Source organism: Mastomys coucha, unplaced genomic scaffold, assembly GCF_008632895.1.
Source record: "Mastomys coucha isolate ucsf_1 unplaced genomic scaffold, UCSF_Mcou_1 pScaffold21, whole genome shotgun sequence".
Taxonomy (NCBI): domain Eukaryota; kingdom Metazoa; phylum Chordata; class Mammalia; order Rodentia; family Muridae; genus Mastomys; species Mastomys coucha.
In genome coordinates, this window is record NW_022196904.1 from 40427819 (window position 1) to 40452254 (window position 24436).

Below are 24436 nucleotides of genomic sequence, written 5' to 3' on the forward strand. Positions count from 1 at the left end.
AGAGAGAGAGAGAGAGAGAGAGAGAGAGAGAGAGAGAGAGAGAGATGGGGGCCAGGTCATATGCTCACATTGTATTCTTTTTCTTAAAAAGATTTATTTATTTATAATGTCTAAGTACACTGTAGCTGCCTTCAGACACACCAGAAGAGGGTGTTATGGATGGTTGTGAGCCACCATGTGGTTGCTGGGATTTGAACTCAGGACCTTTGGAAGAGTAGTCTGTGCTGTTAACCGCTGAGCCATCTCTCCAGCCCCCACGTTGTATTCTTAAGTAAAAGAAGGATTCTAAAGTCTGTTCTGTTTGTAAGCCTTTAAAAAAAAAAAATGCCAGCGTGATGCCTCCATTGCGCAACAGCTCAGCATATTTGGCTGTTCATGAAAAGGTTGGTGGTTCATCTCACTCTGGGATGTATGGGTTTTAAGTGTTCACTGGAGAGAACTCATTTCTCTCCACTGTGAATTCTCAAGTGAATACAGAGAATATACCTCACCTGTTTCTCTGAACAGGATAGGACAAAGTGAAATTCTTTAGGCTGGGCATGGTGGCTCATTCAGGAGGCAAAGGCAGGCAGATCTCTGTGTTCAGGGCCAGCCTGTTCTACGAGGTGAATTGCTAGACAGCCAGGGCTACACAGAAACCTTGTCATGAGAGAGAAATAAAAAGAAAGAAAGAAGGAGAGAGGGAGGGAGGAAAGAAAGAAAAGGAAGGAAGGAAGGAAGGAGGAAAGAAAGAAAGAAAGAAAGAAAGAAAGAAAGAAAGAAAGAAAGGAAGGAAGGAAGGAAGGAAGGAAGGAAGGAAGAAAGGAAGGAAGGAAGAAAGAAGCCTGGCGGCGGTGGCACACGCCTTTAATTCCAGCACTTGGGAGGCAGAGGCAGGCGGATTTCTGAGTTCCAGGCTAGCCTGGTCTACAGAGTGAGTTCCAGGACAGCCAGGGCTATACAGAAAAACCCTGTCTCGAAAAAAACCAAAAAAAAAAAAAGAAAAGAAAGAAAGAAAGAAAGAAAGAAAGAAAGAAAGAAAGAAAGAAAGAAAGAAAGAAAGAAAGGCAGAGAGGGAGGGGGGAGGGAGGAGGGAATGAGGAAGGAAGGAAGGGAGGAAGGAAGGAAGGAAGGAAGTTAGGGAAAATGCCAACATAGAAAAATCTTACATAGGAATTAGCAACTTTTATGAATAAGTTATTTTTCATTTAAAGTTGCTGGTTTCTCCTCAGTTTTTATTTTTACTTACATACTTTAGTCTGTTTTAATGTCTATGATAAGTTGTCTTCTAAAAGCTGGATACTTCTTGACTATTGTTCACAACTGCAATTCTGAGTTCAATCATTTGAAGCATTTATTTCCTACACCCTCAAATACCACAGGAGTGGCATGTGGTGACGGTAAAGGATTTTCTCTTTTTTCCGGTAGATTATTTACATTCTTAGTTGTGCTCTGCATGGTACTGTTAAGATTGGCATGTGTTTACAGAACAGACACAACCAAGATGTGGTGGGGCTGGGGGAGGTGCCGTGTGAACAGCGCATGTCGGAGGACAGGGGGATGAGCTGGGTTTAACTTGTAACCACAGATAATACTCACCCCCAGTAATGGAGCTTCAGAGCGTATGAGTGCAGAGTGGCTGGCTGGGTAGCCATGGCTGGCCTTCCTGCATCTTTAGTGCAGCTCAGAGGATATGACTCAGTTCGCTCTCCCTTCCCTTGCAGAGCCATTGGCAAGCTCAGCCTCCTCTCATCCCGGAATGAGCGAAAATGGACCTGCGTCCTTGGAGAACAGCCCTTCCATCCCTGTTAACTGCTCCTCCTCAGCCATCCCCCAGCCCAGCATGACCTCCAAGCCTTGGCGCAGCAAGTCCCTCAGTGTGAAGCATAGTGCCACATCATCCATGCTGTCTGTCAAACCCGCTGGGCCCGAGGCCCCCAGGCCCACACCTGAAGCCATGAAGCCTGCCCCCAACAATCAGAAGTCCATGTTGGAAAAGTTAAAACTTTTCAACAGCAAGGGAGGCTCCAAAGCAGGCGAGGGTTCAGCATCCCGGGACACGAGCTGTGAGCGACTAGAGATCCTGCCCAGCTTTGAAGAGAGTGAAGAGTTAGAGGCCACCAACAGGGCGCTTTCTACTGCAGGCCCTGCATCCAGCAGCCCCAAAATCGCACTCAAGGGCATTGCACAGAGGACTTTCAGCAGGGCGCTTACCAATAAAAAGAGCTCCCCAAAGGGTATTGAGAAAGAGAAGGAGAAACAGCAGCGGGAGAAGGAGAAGGAGAAAGGCAAGGACCTCACCAAGAGAGTCTCCGTGACCGATAGGCCTGACCTCAAGGAAGAAACCAAGGAAGAGCTCAGTGGGGTGGTTGTGACTGAGGTGCCGAAAAAGTCCTCCAAGATCGCCAGCTTTATCCCCAAAGGGGGCAAGCTCAACAGCACCAAGAAGGAGGCTACAGCTCCATCCCACAGCGGCATACCAAAACCAGGAATGAAGAACATGCCTGGGAAGTCCCCAAGTGCCCCCATACCTCCCAAGGAAGGAGAGAGGAGCAGAGGGAAGCTGAGCTCAGGGCTTCCTCCCCAGAAGCCCCAGCTGGACAGCAGGCACTCTAGCTCCTCCTCCAGCCTGGCATCCTCAGAAGGAAAAGGCCCCGGAGGGACCACTCTGAACCACAGCATCAGCAGCCAAACTGTCAGCGGCTCCGTCGGGACCACACAGACCACTGGAAGCAATACCGTCAGTGTTCAGCTACCTCAGCCTCAGCAGCAATACAACCATCCCAACACAGCCACGGTTGCGCCTTTTCTGTACAGGTAGGCAGCACCTGCTACCCCTGCGTGGAGAGCCTGGCTAGTGGCTCTGTCCGTGCAGGAACCAGGAACATGCGACCCAACAGCTAAAGTAACACATAGTTCTATCCCGGTGCACTCAAGTGGGCAACTACTATAGCAAGACAGTGCTGAGGCAGGGGACATTGAGAGCTGACCCCAGGATGAGAAGGCTTCACCGGGCCTGTGGGGATTGAAGCGTTTCAGAAGCACTAGATGCACGTAGGTCTGAATACGCAGGGTGGCCGCTTGGGTGTCACCCAAAATGAATTGTAGCGTAGACTAAGTTAGACTTAAGACTCCTCTGCTCCGTAACATTTCTTATGGCAGCATTGGTGTTGAACTTTCCGAATCTGGCAATCCCTATTACCTCCTGGAGATTTCTGAGAAGAGATGAAGGAGCAAAAGATAAGATTGACAAAGGGCCAGCTGGGCAGTGGTGGCACACGCCTCTAATCCCAACACTTGAGAAACAGAGGCAGGTGGCTTTCCAGGTTCAAGGATGGCCTGATCTACAAAGTGAGTTCCAGGACAGTCAGGGCTACAGAGAAACCCTGTCTCAAAAAACCAAATAAGAAAAATAAAAATAGTAGTAGTAATAGTAGTAGTAGTAGTAGTAGTAGTAGTAGTAGTAGTAGTAGTAGTAGTGATTGTTACAAGATTGACAAGGGCCATTCTAAAACAAGAAATGTAGTAGGCTAAAGTCTGCTATCCTTTTCCTGTCTCAGAAGCCCTGTATCTCTGATGGTGCATCTGTAGAACCCAGCAGCCCACATAGAACTAGGTGGCACCTACTACATGTTCCTTGTTGTTCTGCTGAGAGCCACTCTGCTCTGCCCCTACCACCCTCCCATGCTGAGACAGACACCTGTAAGCATGTGGATGGGCTCTTCAGGCTCATGGAAGCTCCTCTCCTACTGAGAAGGGAGCTGAGAGCTTGGGCCCACAGGGCTTTCCCTGGTCCTGTGCTGGAGAGGGATAGTGTACTTGACCCTACTTCACAGCTAGGTGGCCCCCAATACCTGTGCATATAGCAAAGTGATCCAGTGTCACATTTTGCCCACTCCCAAAACACAGAAACACAGCTGTGTACACACACTCAAAGCATATGCATCAACGGTTGCACACAAGTACAGACACGATTACACATTCGTGTGCCAATTGCAAATGTGTGTTCACATAGGTGCATTTGCACAAGCCTGGGTGTGTGCCGTCATACCCACACTTTCAGCTTCTTATGTTTGTGAGACTCTCCAAAGAATTAGATGTTTCCCTCTCTCCCTGCCTGAATTGTGTTCCTGTGAACCCTCAGGCTTCTTGTCCCTAGAGATGTCAGGAGACAGCTAGCCAGCATCCATGCAGTATAGGGATGATGCCATGCTTCCTCTTGTCCCATGTTCACTCTCCTCTGCCCAGTTCCCCCTTCTTCAAGAGTTGTAGCAATCTCCTGTGATTGGCGGATAGTTTTATTTTATTCAGTCAAGTCATCAGCTCAGCTAACAGTGTTGAGAAGAACACCGGGGCATCTTTCAGTAGAGGCCTGGTGAGGCTGCATGCATGGCTTCTTGTGAATTGTTCTCTGAAGTGCAAAGGTTGGAATAGGGCAATTCTAGCAGCATTCACAGTGCCGTGAAGTGATGCACATTCAGGCTTCTTGACAACTTCTCACTAGCCACGTTAAAACATGTGAGTATTTGGCAGACTAGAGAGCAAACATTCACCTATTATTATTAATATTATCATTATTATCATCATCATCATCATCATCATCATCATCATCATCATCATTTAAAGCTTTTCTATGGGAGGAAGGATTTCTTGTGACTAATGTGTGAGGAGCAGGAGGAGAGGAACCTCCCAGATATTCAAGGCCAGACTTCCCTATGTGAACTCACTCTGGGCAAAGTCCTCTTTGGAGGAGCCAGTGAAGAATTGGAGACCCAGATGGAAATTGGACCACAGCACCCTGCCCTGTGTCTGCTGGAGCCACCCACTGTGGTCTTAGGCACTGGCCACAGAGGCAGGTAGCAATTGCCTGTGAACCAAATGTGTGTAGAGACCCAGCTAAGAGCTTCTTCATCCTAGCCCCTGAGATGCCCCAGTTTTGAGAGCTAGCTTGCTTTTAAAGTTCCAGTTCTATAGATGAGCAAGTGATGCTCATACCAGGAAATTTGTTCCAAGTCACAGATGTAATTAGAAGAACCTGTGTTAAAACCAAGCCTGCCTCTGGGCAAGGGGGGCAGAGTACTCCAGAGGTAAAGATGGGCAGATCTTGGAGTTCAAGGCCAGCCTGCTCTGCAGAGCACGTTCCAGGACAGCCATGCCTACACAAAGAAGCCCTGTCCCAAACAAACAGACAGACAAACAGATAAACAAACAAAAACAAAAGAAAAAATTTAAAAAAAAATCTGTCTAACTATAGGATCCATATTGTCTTACTGCCTATCTCAAGGATTCTTGATGCTTCAGGGATGGCTCAGCTGTTAAAAGCACCGGCTGCTATCTAAGAGAACCTGGGTTTATTCCCTAGCATCAACATGGTGGCTCACATCTATTAACTCTAGTTCCAGGGGATTTGATGCCTTCTTCTGGCCTCTATGAGTACTGTGCGTATATGTTACACATACATACATGCAGGCAAAACCCTCATACATGCCATGCATATAAAATAAAATAAATCTAAAAGCCATTTTTAAAGCAGAAATCTTTACATGCACAGTAAAAGAACTGTGGTTCACAATATCCGATAGTCTCAAGTCTAAACCCAGCTGTTTCAAGCAGGGTTTGTTGACATTCTGTGGGGTGATGACAGGCTCATTGCAGAATGCACATGTATGTTCAGAAGAATAGGGCTGCAGTGAAGTAACACAAGCATAGAGGGCACACTACCACTTGGTGCCAGCAGATGGCGCCCTACAACACTGAGCTCAGTAGCTCCAGATCCATCCATCCATCCATCCTCTGTCCCTCCTTTCCTCCCTCCCTCCCATCATTTCTTCTTTCCTTCCTTCCTTCCATTGACTGAAGGCAAAAATTCAAATACTTATATGAAGTCTCCCAAATTTTAAAGTCATGTTTATTATTTTTAGTTATGCATATTTGTTGCTGAAGCTGTGCATATGAGTACGGTTGCCTATGGAGGCCACAGGCAGCAGATCCCCAGGATCTGGAGTTACAGACGATTATAAGCCTTTCTTTGTTGGTGCTGGAAATTAAACCTGGGTCTTCTGCAAAAGCAATATGTACTCTTAACTACTGAGTTATCTCTCTAGCCCCCAAACCTCACAAATTCTGAATAATAAGCTAATTTACAGGGTGTGGTGGTGCACACCTTTAATCCCAGCACTCACGAAGCAGATGTTGGCAGATCTCTTGAGTTTGAGGTCATCTAGTCTACATAGTGAGTTCTAGGACAGTCATGACTATGTAGAGAGATCCTGATTGAGACAGAGACAGACACAGACAGAGAGACAGAGACAAACAGAGAAAGCATGCTAATTTAATTTTTAAAAATACTATGCAAACAGTATTTTAGCAGTCCACCCATCTGTAGGCTAGTTGTATACCTACCTGGCTTTCATTTATAATCATTGAATTACAAGCAATGTACCTGTTTTAGGGCATTTTTAAGTCCTAAGTAGATGACAGAGCTTCAAACTCCGGTTGTATGGGTAAACAAGAACATTGGAATAATAATAAACCTTTAAAGGGGTGGCTATGGGAACTAGGGGTGCATAGCTTCCATGGGACAGAAAAAGAACAAAAAACGGTGGGTGGTTTGAAGTTATCAGTTCATCTCCATAGTACACCTACATTTTTGGCACATTTTAGGGGCTGGGGATATTTCTCCATGCTAGAACACGTGCCATGCATGCACAGGGCCCTTGGGTTCAATCCCCAACAAAAATGGGGGGGGAGGCATGTTTTCTTCCTGGTGGTGAAAAGTGGCTGGATCACTCCAGGCCTCGATGCACATCACCCAGTGTCACTAGCAAGGTCTGAGTAAGCCAAAGCGGCTGTGGCCAGAAACCTCCCATGCAATCGGCTGGCCACTGGTTCAATCTGCTTGACAAATACAGCGCCTGGGGGAAGGGTTGGGAAAGTACAGATCTCAGTCAAGTGTTGAAATAATGATCAATGAGACCTTTCATGTCAGAGGATCTGAGCTGCGAATCAGAAACCTGGAGGGTAGACACAGCTGCTTGGCACCCATTCCCAATGGCCTCACACTCACCGTTTCAGAGAGAGCTGTGTCAAGAGGATTGTCAGGGGAGAGGGATTGTCAGCGGAATCATGTTTATGCTTTATTTGCTGGTGCTATGGTAACTTACCCATTGCTTTTGGATGTAAGTCTGAATGTCCACCCGGCACCCTCCAGCATGTTTCTGGTTGGATTCTGAGAAATGGCAGACCCTCTTTTGGGGCTTTGAATATTTCATCTTTCTGGGCTCAGTAGCTCTCTCCACCCACGTGTGACTGTTGAATTATTTAGAGTCGGTCTGCTGGCCAGCTCTGCTCCTCAGCTGCTTGCTTAGCAGGCCATGGCAAGCGGCTCAGATGTGAGGGTTGCCACTCCTGATGATTGGGTCAGCTCTGATTTGTATGTCAAGGTCCCAGACGGACACCGAAGGGAATGTCACTGCCGAGTCCAGCTCAGCGGGTGTGAGCATGGAGCCCAGCCACTACACCAAGAGTGGACAGCCTGCTCTGGAGGAACTCACTGGTGAGTAGGAGCCCTGGATTGTGTGATTGCAGGTGAACTAGCCCCTCGTGTGAGTAACTGCTAGGCAGGCTGCCGGGATACAGGAGTCGAGCAAAGTTGCTTTCTTCTGTTGTTACTTTATTTCTTCCCTTTCCCCTCTTTTCTCTCTCACAGCCTCTTCATTCCTCCCCAGAACTGTAGTTAACTCTTATCCTTCTGGGTATGTCTCCTATTTGGGCCCTGGACTATGTTACTGCTTAGCTTTAAGTCACACTGTTTACCCTTCGTATGAAACTGCTTTCAACAACAACAAAAATTAAGAACTCTAAAATACCGGATTGGTTTTTAGTTTTATGGGTGGCTTAGCAGATAAGAGCGCTTGCTGCTTTCTCAGAGGCCCTGGATTAGATTCCCAGCACCCATTTGGCTCACAACCATCTCTAACTCCATTTCAAGGGACGTCCAATGTTAAGGTTGTACCGTTACATTCTCTGCATGTATGTGGTCACAACTGTGTGTGCAGGCTCATATATGTGGAGGCCTCAAGTTGATACCAGGCTCCTCCCTTGATCTTCCTCCATTCTATTTATTGAGGCAGGGTCTCCTGCTGAACCACTCACAGATTGATTCCATCTAGTTCCATTTGGCCCAGGGATCCCCTTCTCTACCTCCCAAGGGCTGGCATTCTATGGTTTTTATGTGAGTTTGTGGAATCTGAACTTGGGTCTTTGCACCTTGACAACACCCCAGCGAACATTACATTATTAAGTTGAAGAGGAAAGGTAGAAGAGTTAGAATTCATTTGGGGGGAATTCTACCTATGAGCTCCTCCACCAGCCTACCTATGAACCTGTGACTCTCTTTTTAAATATATTTTAATGTGTATGTTGTGCCTGCATATAAGTAAATGAAGCACATGTGTGCCTGGTACCTGTGGGGTCCAGAAGAGGGAACTGGATCTCCTGGAACTGGAGTTCTAGGAGTTAGGGTATAAGTGCTGGAAATAGAGCCCATGTCCTCTGGAAGAACAGCCAGTGGGTTTTGTTGTTATTGTTGTTGTTTTGTCTTGTTTTGTTTTGTTTTCTGCTGAGACATTTCTCTGGCCTCATTCCCACCCACCCCCACTTTTAAAGGCAGGGTTTTATGGTGAGATGGGGTTAATTAATGGAAGTAACTGGAAAATCTGTGCCTCATTACTGCACCCAGAGTGATCCAAAGCTTTGGTGCCTTTGAATCAGTCTTATGTAGAATAAATGCAGTTAAGCCTGCAATGAAAGAGATTGGCAGGCCATGAGGATATCAAAATCATATTCCCTTAAGGCTCTCAGGAGAAGGTAGGATAGACCTTTTAGCGTTTATGAAGCCCTAGGTTCAATCCCCTACACCAGATAAACCTGGTGACACACACCTGTAATCCCAGCCTTTGGGAGTTAAAGGCAGAAGAATCAGGAGTTCAAAGTCTCAGACACACAGAGACACACAGACAGGCACACACCTGTCTATATGCACCTTAAAGACTTGGGTGACAAATTGAAGTTTGAGCATAGTATCTATCCCTCTATGCATAAAACAGTCAGACTGACTTGCAGGTATACATCCACGTATCCAACCCATTCACGTGTGTGTGTGTGTGTGTGTGTGTGTGTGTGTGTGTGTGTGTATTCACACATCTATACATCCATCCATGTGTGTATGCATCTATTTATCTATGCAGACAGACATGTAGGTATCTATCCATATGTCCATCATTCATCTATCCATCTGTCTATCCATCCACATAGTGTCAAGTCCTTACAGCAAACAAGAAGCTGGACATAGATCAGCATTACAGTCCCCCACTCGATTGCTGTTTGTAAGAACCTCATGGTCTAGCAGAGTTAAAGTGACCTTAACCCTTGCTTCTGCAGCAGAAGACCCCGAGGCTCGGCGGCTTCGGACAGTAAAGAACATTGCAGACCTACGACAGAATTTAGAAGAGACCATGTCCAGTTTACGGGGAACTCAGGTTACACACAGGTATGGGCAGCGTTGAATTGCTTTGCTGAGAGAGCTTGCTGGGAACTCCTTCTAACTCTACTTCTCTCCTGCCCGGTGCTGTGCCACCCACAAAGTGGTTTGGTTAAGAGTAGAATGGATAACCTTGGCCTTGAGCATGTTAGAATTCACAGAGAACCCAAGACAATACACAGAGTGGAAGGGGTGAAAATTAATGTAGACAGATACCACCCCAGAGCACAAGGTTTCCAAGTTCACCACCCAGACGAACTTGCTCCAGTTCCATTTAAAACTTTATTTTCCTTGCATTTTTGAAAACTACAGAAAGCCGTTGGAAGGAACAGGTGAACTATGTTTGACCCGTGTGACAAACTGAGTAACTTAAATTCCTACCAGGACTCCTGATACACAACACCGATATTGTTAGTCATGCACGTGTATGAAAGATGAGAAAAAGTGTTTATAAAACTTTGCTCTGTTTAAACTCTGGTTTTGTTGGAAGGAATCTCTGGTTGTTTTCCTTGTTCAGAGAGAGCCTTAAGGAGGATGTAATGTGGGCACTCCTCCCTGATTTTGGCAGAATGAGGTCTCACAGTTTGTTTTTGGCTTTGAAAATCAAAGAGTCCCCGGCTACCCGCTGGGCTCCCAAGGGTTCTCCAGTTGCTTCTCCAGTTTCACTTTCTTTGGTAAATGTGTAAAAGGAGGAAGTGGGGGCTTCCCCACTGTATCTGTTACTCTCCTCATGGCTGTGACTAAATACCTAAGGAAAGTGACTTGAGGAAGAAAGAAGTTTGTTTTGGTTTTTAGCCTAAAGGGATATAATTCATCATGATGGGGACGGTGAGGCAGCCCGTCCACAGTTAGGACGCAGAGATAGATGAAGCTGGTGTTCAGCTCGATTTCTTCTTTTGATTCAGCCTGGGACACCAGCTCATAGAATGATGGCCACCCACAATCATGATGGGTCCTCCCTCCTCAACCCAATCTAGAATCTCCCTCACAGATTAGCCCAGAGGTGTGTCTCCTAGGCCAGCCTCAATCTTGTCAAATTGACAAGCCATATTAACTGTCACACCCACCACAAAGAGTCTTGGTAGTCACTTCCTGTCCCACTGAGGCCAGACAAGGCAGCCCAGCTAGAAGAACATATCTCACATACAGGCAACAGCTTCTGGGAGGAAGGAAGGAGGGAAAGAAGGAAAGAAGAAGGGAGGGAAGGAGGGGGGAAGAAAGGAAGGAAGGAAGGAAGGAAGGAAGGAAGGAAGGAAGGAAGGGAGGAATAAAAGAGTCTTGGTAGATCAGGGTTTTAGCTACTGTGGGTTCTGTCTTCAGAACCAAGGGTCCAAAATATGAAAAAATGAGGTCATTTCCAGGGTTGGGGACAGGGGATGGGACAAAATAGCCATTAGCACCTGAATGGAGGAAGTGCCCTCCTTACCCTCCAGGTATCTGAAGGACTTGGATCCTGATGTTGGGTCCTGTGACTTCATGAATAGGCATGTGTCTATCACCCCTCTTTGTACCTAGTCACCAGCATTGACTCTGGGATGTTACGAAGGGAGGGAGAGGGGAGGTGTGAAGTTTTAGGTAGCCACCTTAGGCTACTATAGCCAACCCTTAAAGAAATCCTGACATAGCAACTCTGGAACAAATATGTCAGGAGAGTCCTTTGTCGCTTCTTCACAAGTTAAGCATTTTCTGTTTCCTGAACTAGAAGGGAGATTCCAGTTTTCTAGCAGAATAAGGCTTTGCCATTTGCATTTAATTAAAGAGTCAGTGAAGAGTATCTTATACCACATTTTACAAGAGAACATCCCCAGTAGGATTTTCAGAATGTGTAGATAAACACATAGCTTTTCTTTTTCCTTATTAAAAGAGGAGCTACACCAGGTGATACTTGGTGCCTGTGTAAGACCCTGTCGAGCCTTAGCTTACCGGAGACCCCCTAAGTGAACCACAGGGAGCCTGATCGATGCGAAAAGCAAGAAGATTTTTATTGTTCCAGTGCACTGGGGTCGTCTCAGACCCTATGGAGAGGAGGCAACCCCCACACAGCTTGTTCAGTGAGCTTTTATACAATTTTCAGGGCAGCAGCCATTAGACACAATGTGATTAGCAAAACAGTGTGATTTTTTTTGTTTTGTTTTGTTTTTTGTTTTTTTTTGGTTTTTTGAGACAGCATTTCTCTGTGTAGCCCTGGATGTCCTGGAACTCACTCTGTAGACCAGGCTGGCCTCAAACTCAGAAATCCACCTGCCTCTGCCTCCCAAGTGCTGGGATTAAAGGTGTGCGCCACCACTGCCTGGCCAGTGTGACTTTTTAAACTGATTGGTCTTCAGGAAATGAGGTGGTAAGGACTTCCCTTGTCTGAAGGTGGGCAGGTTGGTTCTCACCCTGTAGTCTGAGGAATGTTAATTAGCCTCTCCCTCCCAGAGGGGCAAGAGTTCCACCACCTTCCCAAAGTCCCTGAGTTGATCTTATTAAGCTCTACTGAAATTCCTGGCCTCCCAGTGTTTTTCTGAGATGTTCCTGTTTACTCGGTTCTTACACCTGCTGTCTTATCCTGCTTTATAAATGAGACGTTTTTTTCCCTCTAGTTCTGAACATTTAAAAACCATCTAACCTGCACCCATTGGAGCCTAACCCAGGTTGGTTTTGTGTTTTCAGCACATTAGAAACCACGTTTGACACCAATGTCACCACAGAGATAAGTGGCCGCAGCATCCTCAGCCTCACAGGAAGACCCACTCCTCTGTCCTGGAGACTCGGACAGTCCAGCCCTCGGCTCCAGGCAGGAGATGCCCCTTCAATGGGCAATGGGTATCCACCTCGAGCCAACGCCAGCCGCTTCATCAGTGCCGAGGCAGGTCGCTACGTGTACTCTGCCCCTCTGAGAAGGCAACTGGCCTCCAGGGGCAGCAGCATCTGCCATGTGGATGTCTCGGACAAGGCAGGCGATGACGTAGACCTGGAAGGCATCAGCATGGATGCCCCAGGCTACATGAGTGACGGCGATGTCCTGAGCAAGAACATCCGAACTGATGACATCACTAGCGGGTAAGTAAACAAATGGGAAGGCCTGGCCCTCTCAGCCCTCTTGCCTGCCTTTACTAAGAGGTCTCTAGAGCTGATGCTGGCTGCCTCATCTGCAATAGCCAGAGGCTCTGTGGTGTGGTGGGGATCACTGCTGGGCTGTGATTCAAAAGGAGCAGGTAGACAGACTCAAGCTGGGGACCCACAAGACTTTACTATGTAAGCATATCTGCTGCCTCTGTCCCTTATACCAGCCTTGCTCTGGGTAACTGCCCGACTGGTGACCTGATTGTTTCCTTCCTCTCAGGGCTTATGCATCTCCCCTCAGCCTCCCACCTCACTCTCCTCTGTTGTACCTCCTCCCTCCATCCTCCATTTCTATTACCTCTTTCCAGCCCCACCATCTTTGTACTGGTTCTGGGCTTACATTTCTGTCTCCTTGGTCTCTGCGGAGCCTCCTCCTCCCACTGGCCATTGCATCTGAAAGGGTGTCTTGTCCAGTGTCCTCACTACTCCGCACCCCACGGTGGGCCCTTTTCAAAGTGTACCACGCTATGTAAAGTCACCCTGAGGATGAGTTGATCTTACCATCTCCCCTCCCCTCTTACTGTGCTCTCTGAGTCCCTAGTGCAGTGTGCGTCAGAGCTAACGGGTACTTCTGAATGAGTGAGCAACATGGTTGGGTGGCTAGAGGGAGAAACCAAAGGTCCCCTTTTCTCTGTTCTTTCTCTGTGAGTTAAAGACTTTCCACCATGATGCTGCAGCTGGGAGCGATTCATAAGCATCAGAGATATACCCAGTGTACAAGAGGGAGGAGGGAGGGGGGTCTGTTTGTGGCTTCACTTCCAGGTATGTTGTAAATGTCATTTACATCTCTTTATTTTGCCTACCTGAGACTTCATCCATTCCCATGACTTGCTCTGAAGTTTCCTAAGATGATTTCCACCCTTAATATCTTAGCAATGAAAATTACAGATAAGTAAAGTCCCAATAGACATGGGATGTAGAACCAGTGGTGTGGTGTTAGTCATGGCTGCAGCCCCTGCTGGCTGCCACATACTGAGTTGGTGCTTGTATGTGTTATCTTGCTCCATCCTAAGGACAGATGATGTCATAGTCCTTGGCTGATAAACAAAACTGGAATGGGAGGGCAAGAAAACTTACAAGTGGTTATGTACCTGTTAAGAGGCAGAACCCAGGACTAGAGAGATGGTCACCATCAGTTAAGAGCGCACATTGTTCTTCCTGAGGACCCAAGTTCAAGTCCCAACACTCATGTCAGGTAGTTTATTTACAACCACCTGTAACTCCAGCTCCAAGAGATCCAACACCTCTGCCTCTGTGTGTACCTTTACTTGCTGACATATGCCTCCACTCAGACACATAATTAAAAATATATGATTTATTTTAAAAAAAGCTTGGTGATGGTGGCATACCAGTACCTGGGGAGCAGAGGCAGGTGGATTTCTGTGAGTTCTAAGACAGCCAAAGTTACGCAAAGAAACTGTCTCATAAAACTAAAATACATACATACATACATACATACATACATACATACATGCATACATACAAACAAACAAAAGAAAGAAAGAGAGAGAGAGAAAGAGAGAAAGGATGAAAGACAGGAAGGAAGAGACCAGGCACAGGGAAAGTAGCTCCAGAGGCCACTGACTGTAACCGCTGTGCTATACCCTCTTGCCAGTACCTTATTGCTGTGCTGAAATAGTATGACTACTATTCTTTGTATTATTATTTTGTGTGTGTATTTTGCCTGCATCTGTGTACTTTGTGTGCCTGATGCCTGCAAAAGTCAGAAGAGGACCTTGGACCTCCAAGGACTGATGGACCCCCTGTTACAGATAGTTATGAGCTACCCACAAAGGATGCTGAGAATCAAACTCAAGTCCTCTTTAAGAGTAGCCAGTGCCTTCAACCACTGAGCCATCTCTGCAGCCCCAAGTACAAATAAGCACAGGCATAGAGCTGGGGAGGTGGTTGCATAGGTTAGGGTAATTGCTGGAGGACCCGAGTTCAAATCCCAGCACCCACATAAAAAACTGGGTATAGATGTATGAAACTTAACTTGGCAGTGTTGGGGAACAGAAGAAAAGAGGGTTACAGAGGCGTCTATCCACTACCCTACCTCTGGGCTCAGTAAGGGACCCTGGCTCAGAGAGCGACAGAGCAGTTGTCTGTCATTGCCTGACATTGTCATGTGCACAAGTATGTATACCCTCCCTCTCTCTCACACACACACTAAAAGATATTTAAAAAGAAAAAAAAATGTAATAAAAGAAATTTAAAGCCTAGCCATAGAGTTGTTTGGATTTTGTACTGAAGGTAGGAGCATTTTAGATGGTAAAACCTTCAAAACCAAGAGCTACTAAATTCTTACAGCCTTAACACATTTCTCCCATCCAGAAAAGCTTCAAACTCCAGTGCCCTGATGAACAGTCTGGCATAGTCTGGCCAAGTGAGCATCCTTGTGTGTTTCTAGCTTCCCGTGAACACTGTAAACAGGCATATATACAGTGTATATATAAAGCTGAAGTGCACAGAGTTTAATCTTTTACTGTTGTTTAGACAATTTGGGCATCCAGCACAGCTGACCTTGAGTTGCTCATTACCCTTTCTCATTGTGATATAGAGCCCACATCCTGATTCCTCCGAGGCTTCCGCACCCCGTGACAGAGAACTTCTTCCTTGCTATTGCTGGATAGTGGATTGAGTTTGATAGAGTATTAATAGTGTCCACAAGGTGGAGACGTGTGCACACTCCAGGCCGAAGCTTAGATGTCCCAGGGAGAATCCCCGCTTTCCTTCATTGCTTTCCTGCTTTGGGAAGGTGGTGCTTTTGGCATTTGAGATAGGGTTTAGAGGAAGTGTAGGTCATGCGGGAGTACAAGCATACCCCTGTGACCGAAACCCAGAAACTCTACACCTTCCTTTAGTGCGCTTTCTACTGTAGGACTTTCCAAACCAGAAGAGGCAGCCCAGGTGACACTTAACGCTCTTTCTACTGGGAACTTTCTGGAACACTTGCTAAGCCTGCCTCCATCTGTGAAAACACAGGTAGACTTCTGCTGTGAGGCCAAGTTAGCAGATCAACGTCACAGGCCCAGTGCCTAATATCTTTCTAAGCCATTTTGTTTTCTTTTCTTAAACTGACACAATCATGAGTATCAGGACCACTGGCCTGATTTGTCTGCTCTCCAGAATCTGCTCAATATGTCACTTTTGAGGCAATGGATGAAGTGAACAGTGGATGGATGAGAAACTCTCATGCAGGGGTCTAAGCCCCTGCAGCCTCTTGTGAGCCCTGTGATGTCAAAGCATCCGATCTAAATTCTCCAAACTCTCCAGTCACCACATGCACATGTAACCTTCTGGCTGACCTCTCTTTGAGGTTGCATCTTGTTACAGATGTTTATCTAACAAAGACACAACATTTCCACTAGGTTCTAGATGTCCTATTGGCCTGTAACATATGGGGACTTAGAAGCAGTGCATTGACAAGCTTGTATCCAGCTGTTCATTTGGCTTAGGGGAAGCATGACCTCAATGCCTGAGCAATCTTCACAGCTTAGAGGCTCTTTAAGGAAAATGTTTGCAAAATTTGACAGCAAATGTATTCAGAAACCTGCTATGGAAGGTTTCTGAAAACCTGCGGCTTTGTTTTTTAAATGATGCTGGGCCCTGGCTCCGGTGTATCAACTGCTTTCCAAGTGAAGCTCGTGTTCTTTATGTGTGCACCTGACCCTGACATTAGTGCATCACTGTGGAGTCTAGCTAAGAGCCACATGTGTGTTTATCACACCCTGGTCTGTAAGTACGTTATACATCATCATCTGACCCTGCTGCTTCTTCTGTCTGATAAATTGGGTCTTGGTTATAATCAAAAAGAAAATAAAGTGACAGAGGAAGGGATCCCTTAGCAAGTCTTGACGTCCTGAGTCAGTCCTGTGCTCTGATTCTAGAACTTCAGAGTGCCATGTGGTACAGAATAAAATTATAAGGGCAGATTTAGCATCCATATGTTTTGAAGGATTTTCCCCCTTTTCAAAGGCAGCACTAGATTGTATAATCTTCTGAGGTATAAATATACATCCCTTCCTGGAAAATCAACCATTTAAACTTAACCTCAAAAGTCCTTTCGCTCTCTTTAAGAACCTTTGGTGGCTTCTGTAGCCTTTGAAAATGGCTCTGAAGTGAGCACAGATCACTCTCAACGGTTTTTCCATCCATCTCCCATGACTTACCCAGTTATGGCCCCTCACACAGTCTGCACTTTCCTGGCTGAGCCAAGTGTGCCATTAACACAAGTGAGTTCTGTGTCTGCAGCGCTCTGTGTTTGAGCCATGCCACTTCTCCATGTGGCTCCTTTCCCTAGCAAGCCTGTCTGGCTGGGCCGAAAAATCTCACCCCATAGACATGCTCCCCTCCGTGGTTCTGTTGTTTAGCAAATATCTCAGTCCCAGTCCTTAGCTGTGCCCCTGGGGTGTGAAGTTGCTTTCCAGGGTAGATCATTTGATAATCCTTTTTGTACTAAAATCGGATCATTGTAGCTACTCTCTAGTGTAAAACTGACCCATGAACTCAACACTTAGAAGAGGCATTTCTACATACAAGGAATATATATGGGGGGTGGGGAGGCTAATGTTTCCTTTGTGTGCTAACTCCAACTCCAGAATTCAGATTTCATATGATACTGTTCTTAAATGTACGGAAACTCTTTAACCCCCCCACACCCCCAAAAGACAAAAAAAGTTGGCCCCTCCTTTTGCTGTTTCTTTCCCTTTGTGAGCTAGTGTCCTACTGTATCCTTGGTGCCCTCCCATATCCTCTACTCTCTGCTGGAGAGCAATGCCAAGCCCTCCTTTCTCTGCCCTGTGATTTGCAAATGAACACATGTTAAAAAGAGAACCGAGACAACAAGTGTGGCCACCCCTGCGTTTCCTGTGAAGCCTTTGTGCCATTCTCTTCTAGAAAATCCATCCCAGGTTAGTTTTTATCTTAAACATGAGCCACTGGCGCTGCAAATCCTTTCCCTCTTGCTTTTGCCTGGCCAGCAGCTATGGTCTTGATAGATTTATGATGGCAAGGTTGGAGAAGACCAGATTGGAGTCGAGATGAGTATGAGGAAAAGCATCTGGATGGAGTTGGGAGAGTCTTGGCCCTGAGACAGTAATCCCATGCCGCAAGACTCAGACTGGAGGCTGCGTGTGCCGAGGCCCTGATCAAGATAAGAAACTGAGGATTCATCTCGAACAACCTCCCATCTTGCTGTGCAATAGACACTTTCCAGTGGGAGTCGAAGAACCTGCCAGCCACCACTTGGGGAAACTGCTTCACTTTCTAAGCCTCTGTTTTCCATGAGTCTAAGTCCTTTATCCTTCTTAGGACATCCTCAACAATGAGGCCGTGCTACTTCTGAGCACCAAGGACCAGACAGAACCAACAGGGACTGAAGGATGTCAGTTAATTTTAGGGGATTATGCTGTGGTGGAGACATGCACAATCGAAAGCCTCCAAAATGGTCCAGAGCATAAGTTGTAGGGCCATCCACAGACATGATTCCCTCCACAGGATCTGTCTGTTTTAAAGTCTGCAGCTGCTTGGAAGAGTCCACCTACATATCAAGTCATAACCCATAATGAATAGCCAGCATCTGCTGAGTTAAATTGGAGTCTCACTGAAGAGAGAATCCCATCACAACATCTAGAATAGGGTTTGACTGAATACCTAGGTCTCACAGCCTGGCCAAGCTGACACATACAATTCGCCCTCTCAGTCTATCACAGGCCTTGTCTGGGATCAGGAAAATGAGTGGTCTGAAACAGGAGATATTATAGCTCACCTGTGCCCTAGAGACAGAGAACACATGGCAGGAGCTCAAAGCTAGAGCATCTTGTAACGAGTGGGACCATAGTTGAAAGTGTGTGTGCCCTTTTCCAGGTCCCCAGCATCCCTGAATCATGAGACTCAGGTGCTCATGAGAAGCTAAGGCTTTGTTTCTTCATCTTACTCCTGAGCTGGTGGCCAACAGACCCACTGGCCTAGACTCCTGGTGGCTGATGCCTTCTGAGACTCAAATAGGAAACGATACACTCTGTCTAAGGAGAGATCCTCCTAGCTATGAATCATGGCCACATCTCCTTGATTTTGGGAAGGGGAAGTAGGGGTTTGTGTGTATCTTTGCTGCATGTTGGAGTTTAGGTCTCCTGCCAGAGCTGCATCTATTATCAACTGGTCCTCTCTTTTACAATTAGGAATTTCAAATATTTGAGCAGGCAAGTTTAAAGGGTGATGTCAACTCAAGTAGTCAGAAACTTAGGGGGGGACATGGATAAGGTGTTGGTTCTGTGGGGGAGATGGAAGGCTGTAGAGTCAATTCACCATGCTCACACATGTGTCTGTTTGATCCACAGTGTGGATGGTCTCTGTGGTATTCTAGGTATATACAGGGACTGTCTTACCTCTTCTTCAACTGGCCAAACAGTTCCTTCAGATGGAGGCTGATTTCAGTCTCTATTTACCTTTGTTTGTTTATTTGTTTTGTCTGTTGTTTGAAACAGGGTTTCTCTGTGTGACTCTGGCTGTCCTGGAACTCACTCTGTAGACCAGGCTGGCTTTGAACTCACAGAGATCCTCCTGCCTCTGCCTCCCAAGTGCAGGATTAAATATGTGTGCCATCACTGCCCAGCTCTCTATCTTTGAGGAGACTGAAGCTCAGAGAGTTGCTTGTCTGGGTCTTATGAGCAGCAATATCTAAAACCAAATATTCTCTGAGACTAGATTCAATATGTGTGCTTCCAGGTCTTTGCCAGTGTGACCTTTCACTTGAGGAGGAAGATTGGGGGACAAAATGTGATAGGAAGAATGTGAAGCCACAGGGAGTGAGGAGCTAGCTAGCTAGGGACATTCAGAGGGGAGAGGGGCAGTGCTCAGAGCACTGGGCTGCTAAGAACTTTAAGAATAGGCATTATTCATCTGATCAGAGTGCAGAGAATAAATATCTGTGGAGTGGTCAGATATAAATGGGGTGTCTATATCACACTCCCTCCCCAAGATTCAGGAACCATCACAGAAGAGAAGGTGGAAAGATTGTGAGAGACAGGGGTTGAAGAGACCCAGGCAAACCAGTGTATTCTAGACTTAACAGCACAGCTGCACACATGAACTCACATCAACTGTGGTTTCTCTTCATAAGACCTGCACAAGGTTACTCTAGTCAACACTCCAGCTCATGAGCCCCTACCCCTAGCTGATGAGCTATCAACAGTGGATGGCCTCTTGGGGAGGTATAGTCAATTTTCTTTGCGAGCATGAGTAATCCCTGAGGAATTGTCTGTACTGCAGGCCCTGGGAAGACAAGGCACTGTCTAGCACTGTCACTGTATCATTATTCCATCAGAGACCTGAAAACTGAGCACAGGAGATGTGTCATGTCCCATATCACACACCTGCAAAGGGCTACAGGCTTGAGCACTCAGCATTGAGACCCCAGCCTTGTCTCTTCTGGTGCTGCCCCCTGCTGGCTGTGTCTAATGTTTAGTGCTCTCCAAAGCCTGCTTGTTGTTCCTTGGATTGATGGCGGAATAATGAGTAAGGGAGGTAGTCGAGTGTTTACTGGCTGGGTAGTGTCAAGGGTTTGTTGTGTTCTTGGTGCCAGGTCATAAGGAGTTTAAAGCAAGGCTGGGGTCTATTTGGGAGTTGAATGAGGGCACAGAGCTCCAAACCTGGAGCATAGTGTCTCTCTCTGCTGATAGGAACTAGACATGTGTGGTGCAGAAAGCATTCAGTGAACAGAAGGTTCCAAAGAACCAAGCTTTGACCACAGATGGAAGTCAGACTTGCATTTTTTTTTTCACTGCCGAAGGCACTAAGATGACCTGCAGCAAAAGTGCCGAAGAACATGCTGCCAATCAGAGCTCTTAGGCTGTGGGTGGGGCTGTGTGCAGAGAACAGAACACAGAGCTCCCTGTCCAGAGTGTTTCCAAACCTGGAATGCTGTGTGTCTAAGAGACTGCAAGGGGATCCCTTCCAAGGAAGATCTTCCAGCTGAGGGTTCAGGATGTCCTGGTTCACCCAGGAGTCAACAGTGGTTCCACAGTCAAGGGAACAGAACTGGGTGTTGCTTTCTGGGAAAAGTCTCCTGGAAAGACAGGACCCCATAGATCAGGCCAGGTTGGGCATTCAGAGCGACCCCAAAGGTGATTCTTCTAAGAAAAAATTTAACCCAGGCCTGTTAAAATAAACACAAAATCAGACAGGCCTTTTTCTTGCTCTAGCAGCTGATCTGACCATAAGAGGAGTTGAGATTTTGTTTGTTCGTTTTGAGACAGGGTTTCATGCATCCCAAACTAGTCAGAAACTTGCCATGTAGCTGAGAGTGACCTTGAACTTCTCATCCTCATGCTTCTACCTCCCTGGTGCTAAGATCACAGGAATACACCAATATGCCCACTTACATGGCGCTCATCTCTACTAAGCAAGCACTCTGCCATCAGAGTCGGATCCCCGGCCCCTGGATGAAGGGTTCAGAGGAGCAATGACAGGACTACAGCTACTGAGACCCACTGTCAGCTTGTTACTCACAAAACAGTCATTATACCTCTTGTGTATAGTAAAAGCAGGAGCTGAAAAGCTATCGAAGGTCATAGCACCAAACACACTTTCTAACTCTGTGGCTTACAGATTTCAGTTTTCCCCCTCAACCATGCTTAAATTGTACTGTCAGCTTGTTTGTGAAAGTATTGCATTGGAGTAAGTTAAAGAGTGGAAAGAAAACCAATCAGCGACCTCATCCCTTAGCTTGTGTGTCACAGCTGTTCTGACCATAGCTCCTAGTGCATTTATTTAAGGCAAATTATGTGTTCTGGAAGCCCCCGGTATTAGCCCCATTTCCTTTCCCAGACTGTACTTTCCCTCAGCCTGCCCAGCCCAGTGCCTGACAGCTGTTGGTCCTCTCCACTATTGCCTACTGTCTGTCAAAGGAGCTGGCTAGCTTGCCTGTGTGCTCAGTCACCTGGCTTCTGAATAACTCCTGGCTTCATCTCTCCATCCCCATGGCTCCACTAGCTAGCTGCCTTACTGTATAGGAAAAGGCATGTCCACTGACAAGTCTGTGTCACGTCTGTCCCTTCTGAGGGACATCCTGGTAAAGGGGACATCCTCCCAAGTGCTGTGAATGCTCTACCATGCTCAGCTTATGTGGTGCTGGGAATGGAACCCAGATCCTTTGCAAAAGCAGTAAGTGTTCTTAACTGCTGAGCCTTCTCTCCAGCCCCAACAGTAAGTGTTCTTAACTGCTGAGCTATCTTTGCCAACTCTGTTTGTAATATATGCTTATAACATTTTATTATTGTATATGTCAATGAGTGTGTGTGTGTGTGTTGGGTGTTTATGCATACGTGCATGCACATGCATGCATGTGTGGACATGCTCACTAACTTCTTTAGCCCAAGGCTTCCCTGCCAATACAATCAAGATATCTCTTGAGGGGCACCCCTCTAAAAAGCCCTCTCTGGTACTTCTCTCTGCACTTAACCCTTGTTGAGCCCCCACGCAAGCATTTGTGAAGTCAGGGACCTCGATTCCTGCGTCCCCAGCATGCAGGCTGGCACCTACCCCACCACGGCAGCTGCCTGAGATTTATGTAGAAAAGAATGCCATAGCCTTAAACACAAGACACCTGCAGAACAAATACCTACATGTAGCGCTCCTGTAGTCAGCCCTTTCTGCAGCCCTCCCCTCTCCCAGGAACGGCCAGAAAGCTGGCCATGTTTACCTGGTGATTCAGCCTGCAGAAGAGACTGATCTGTTACAAGCCAGCCTCCCTCCCTGTCTGTTCTCAGGATACCTTGGCATTTCTCTCAGCTGCAGTTTTGATAAAGACTAGGTGAAACTTGTGTGAACCTCAAGCGCTGTGCCAGACACTCGCTTCCTGGTGTCAGACAGGCAAAGGCAGTTCCCCTGGCTTGGCCTGTCTGCTGAAGCCAGAAGAGCAGGAAACACTGGGTGTCTGATCCTACCCTCAAAGGCTCTAGTCATCTTCTAGAGAGAACATAGAATTCTCAAAGCCAGCATACATATTTCTGGCTGTAATGTAAGAAGAACTTGTATCCCGTGAGGAACAGATCAGAGACTTTGAAATGACAGGTATAGCCATCCCAGTGTATCTTAGTGTGTTAGATGTGCTTGCAGGGAGAACTTGGTGTGACCAGGAATGTGTAGACAGAGGACAGCTTTTGGGTGTCCATTTTCTACCTGGTCTGAGACAGGGTCCCTTGGTTGCTGTGCTACCCAGCCAGCTAGCTAGTCCATGAGCATCTGGAGTGTCCCCCGTCTCTACCTTCCACTTCCCACAGGAGGATTCCAGATGCTCACCCTTCGAAGTCCAGCTTTTGTGTGTTATCTGTGGGGTCAGAACTCAAGTCCTTAGGCTTTACCCACTGAACCATTTCCCCAGCTCGCAGAAGGATTCTTCTGACAGTGCAGAGACTGTGCCACTCCTGTGGCTACCACATGGGACCTGTTGTGCTCTGAGGTCATCTTGGCTAGCCCTCCTCAGCCATGACCTCACCAGACGTATAGACTGTCCCAGGGCCAGGAGACCTCTCAGTCTAAACCACTAGTGGTTTTTTAGTAGAGTGTTGGATTATATTCTATGATCCTAGTCTAGAGGATATGTGATTGTTTTCTTATTTTTTAAATTCGATTTATGTGTATAGATGTTTTGTCTGTATGTGTGTCTGAGCCTAATGCCTGCAGAGGCCACAAGAAAGTATTGGGTCCCCTGAAACCATATGGGTGTAGAAATTGAACCTGGGTCCTCTGGAAGAGCAGCTAGTGCTCTTAACCACTGAGCCATCCTTCCAGCCCCTGTACGCATGACTTCTGCAGAGCTATAAACACAGAAGAGCTCACGTGAAGATAGGCATCAGTTATCTGTCAATGAAATGGGCTTGTGAGTGGCAAACGTACCACATTAACATAAAATATTAACACAGATCAGACTTTGAAGGGAGGAACGGGCTAGAAAACACAATGGTTATTGCACAACTTTCTTATAAACCTTTAAATGTTCTGAAAATCAAGGTATTTTAAAAAAATAAAATACAGTTTGAACTCTGCTAAGGACAGGCTACAGCCAAGAAGCCATGGCCCTGGAGAGAGTATTTTTCTCCGAGTCCCTGGTGATTTAAGTGCATCTGAGCTGCGAGACTTCCTGGGTATCAGTGCGTCTCTGTTCAGCACGTTTCATGCCAAGAAAGAGCTTAAAGGGGCTTTGTCTAGAGAGCGGTCTCCTGTGTACTAGGATGCGTCTCGTCTTTCACAGGGTGAACAGAAAGCTTCCTGCTGGTGCTAGAAATATTTGCTGCACTCCACACTAACAGTTGAACCACAATAAAGAGAATTCAGTCAAGACAAAAACCCCAGATGGGGGGGGAGGGGGAGGGGGCTGCCTGCCCACTTTCCAAAACTGGTAGTGTTTCTTCAGAAGGATGTGCGATAGTTCCCGTTTTAAACAAGAGTCCTCAGGGGTCACGATGAAAATTTTACACATGCCCATTTATTTAGACAGGAGGTGCTAAGGACACTGGTTATACTCCTTGGCTCTCTGTCCACCCAAGGATGCATTTCATTAGCATAGTTATAGCTCCATTTTAAAAGTTAAGACTCTTGGGCCAGAGAAATGGCTTGTCATGTAAGCGTGAGCTCAATCCCCAAACTCATGGATGTAAGGAGGACAGGAGCTGGGGTGATGGCTCAGTAGTTAGAGCACACATTCCTCTGGCCCTGAAAGATGCCAGACATACATATGATGCTCACATAGTCGTGAATGCAAAGCAGTCACACACATACAGATTTTTTTTTTTTTAAGATAAAATG

General features: G+C 46.6%; 1 protein-coding gene across 13 annotated transcripts in view; it reads left to right on the forward strand.

Annotated features, from left to right (window-relative positions):
* Nav2 (neuron navigator 2) overlaps positions 1 to 24436 on the forward strand; it is a 654216-nt gene that overhangs the window by 495125 nt on the left and 134655 nt on the right. For all 13 annotated transcript variants that reach the window (XM_031386765.1, XM_031386769.1, XM_031386759.1 and 10 more), the window contains 4 exons: positions 1704 to 2796; positions 7422 to 7534; positions 9421 to 9529; positions 12176 to 12565. In XM_031386765.1, coding sequence (XP_031242625.1) covers positions 1704 to 2796; positions 7422 to 7534; positions 9421 to 9529; positions 12176 to 12565 — 1705 coding nt within the window. The remainder of the gene's footprint in view (positions 1 to 1703; positions 2797 to 7421; positions 7535 to 9420; positions 9530 to 12175; positions 12566 to 24436) is intronic.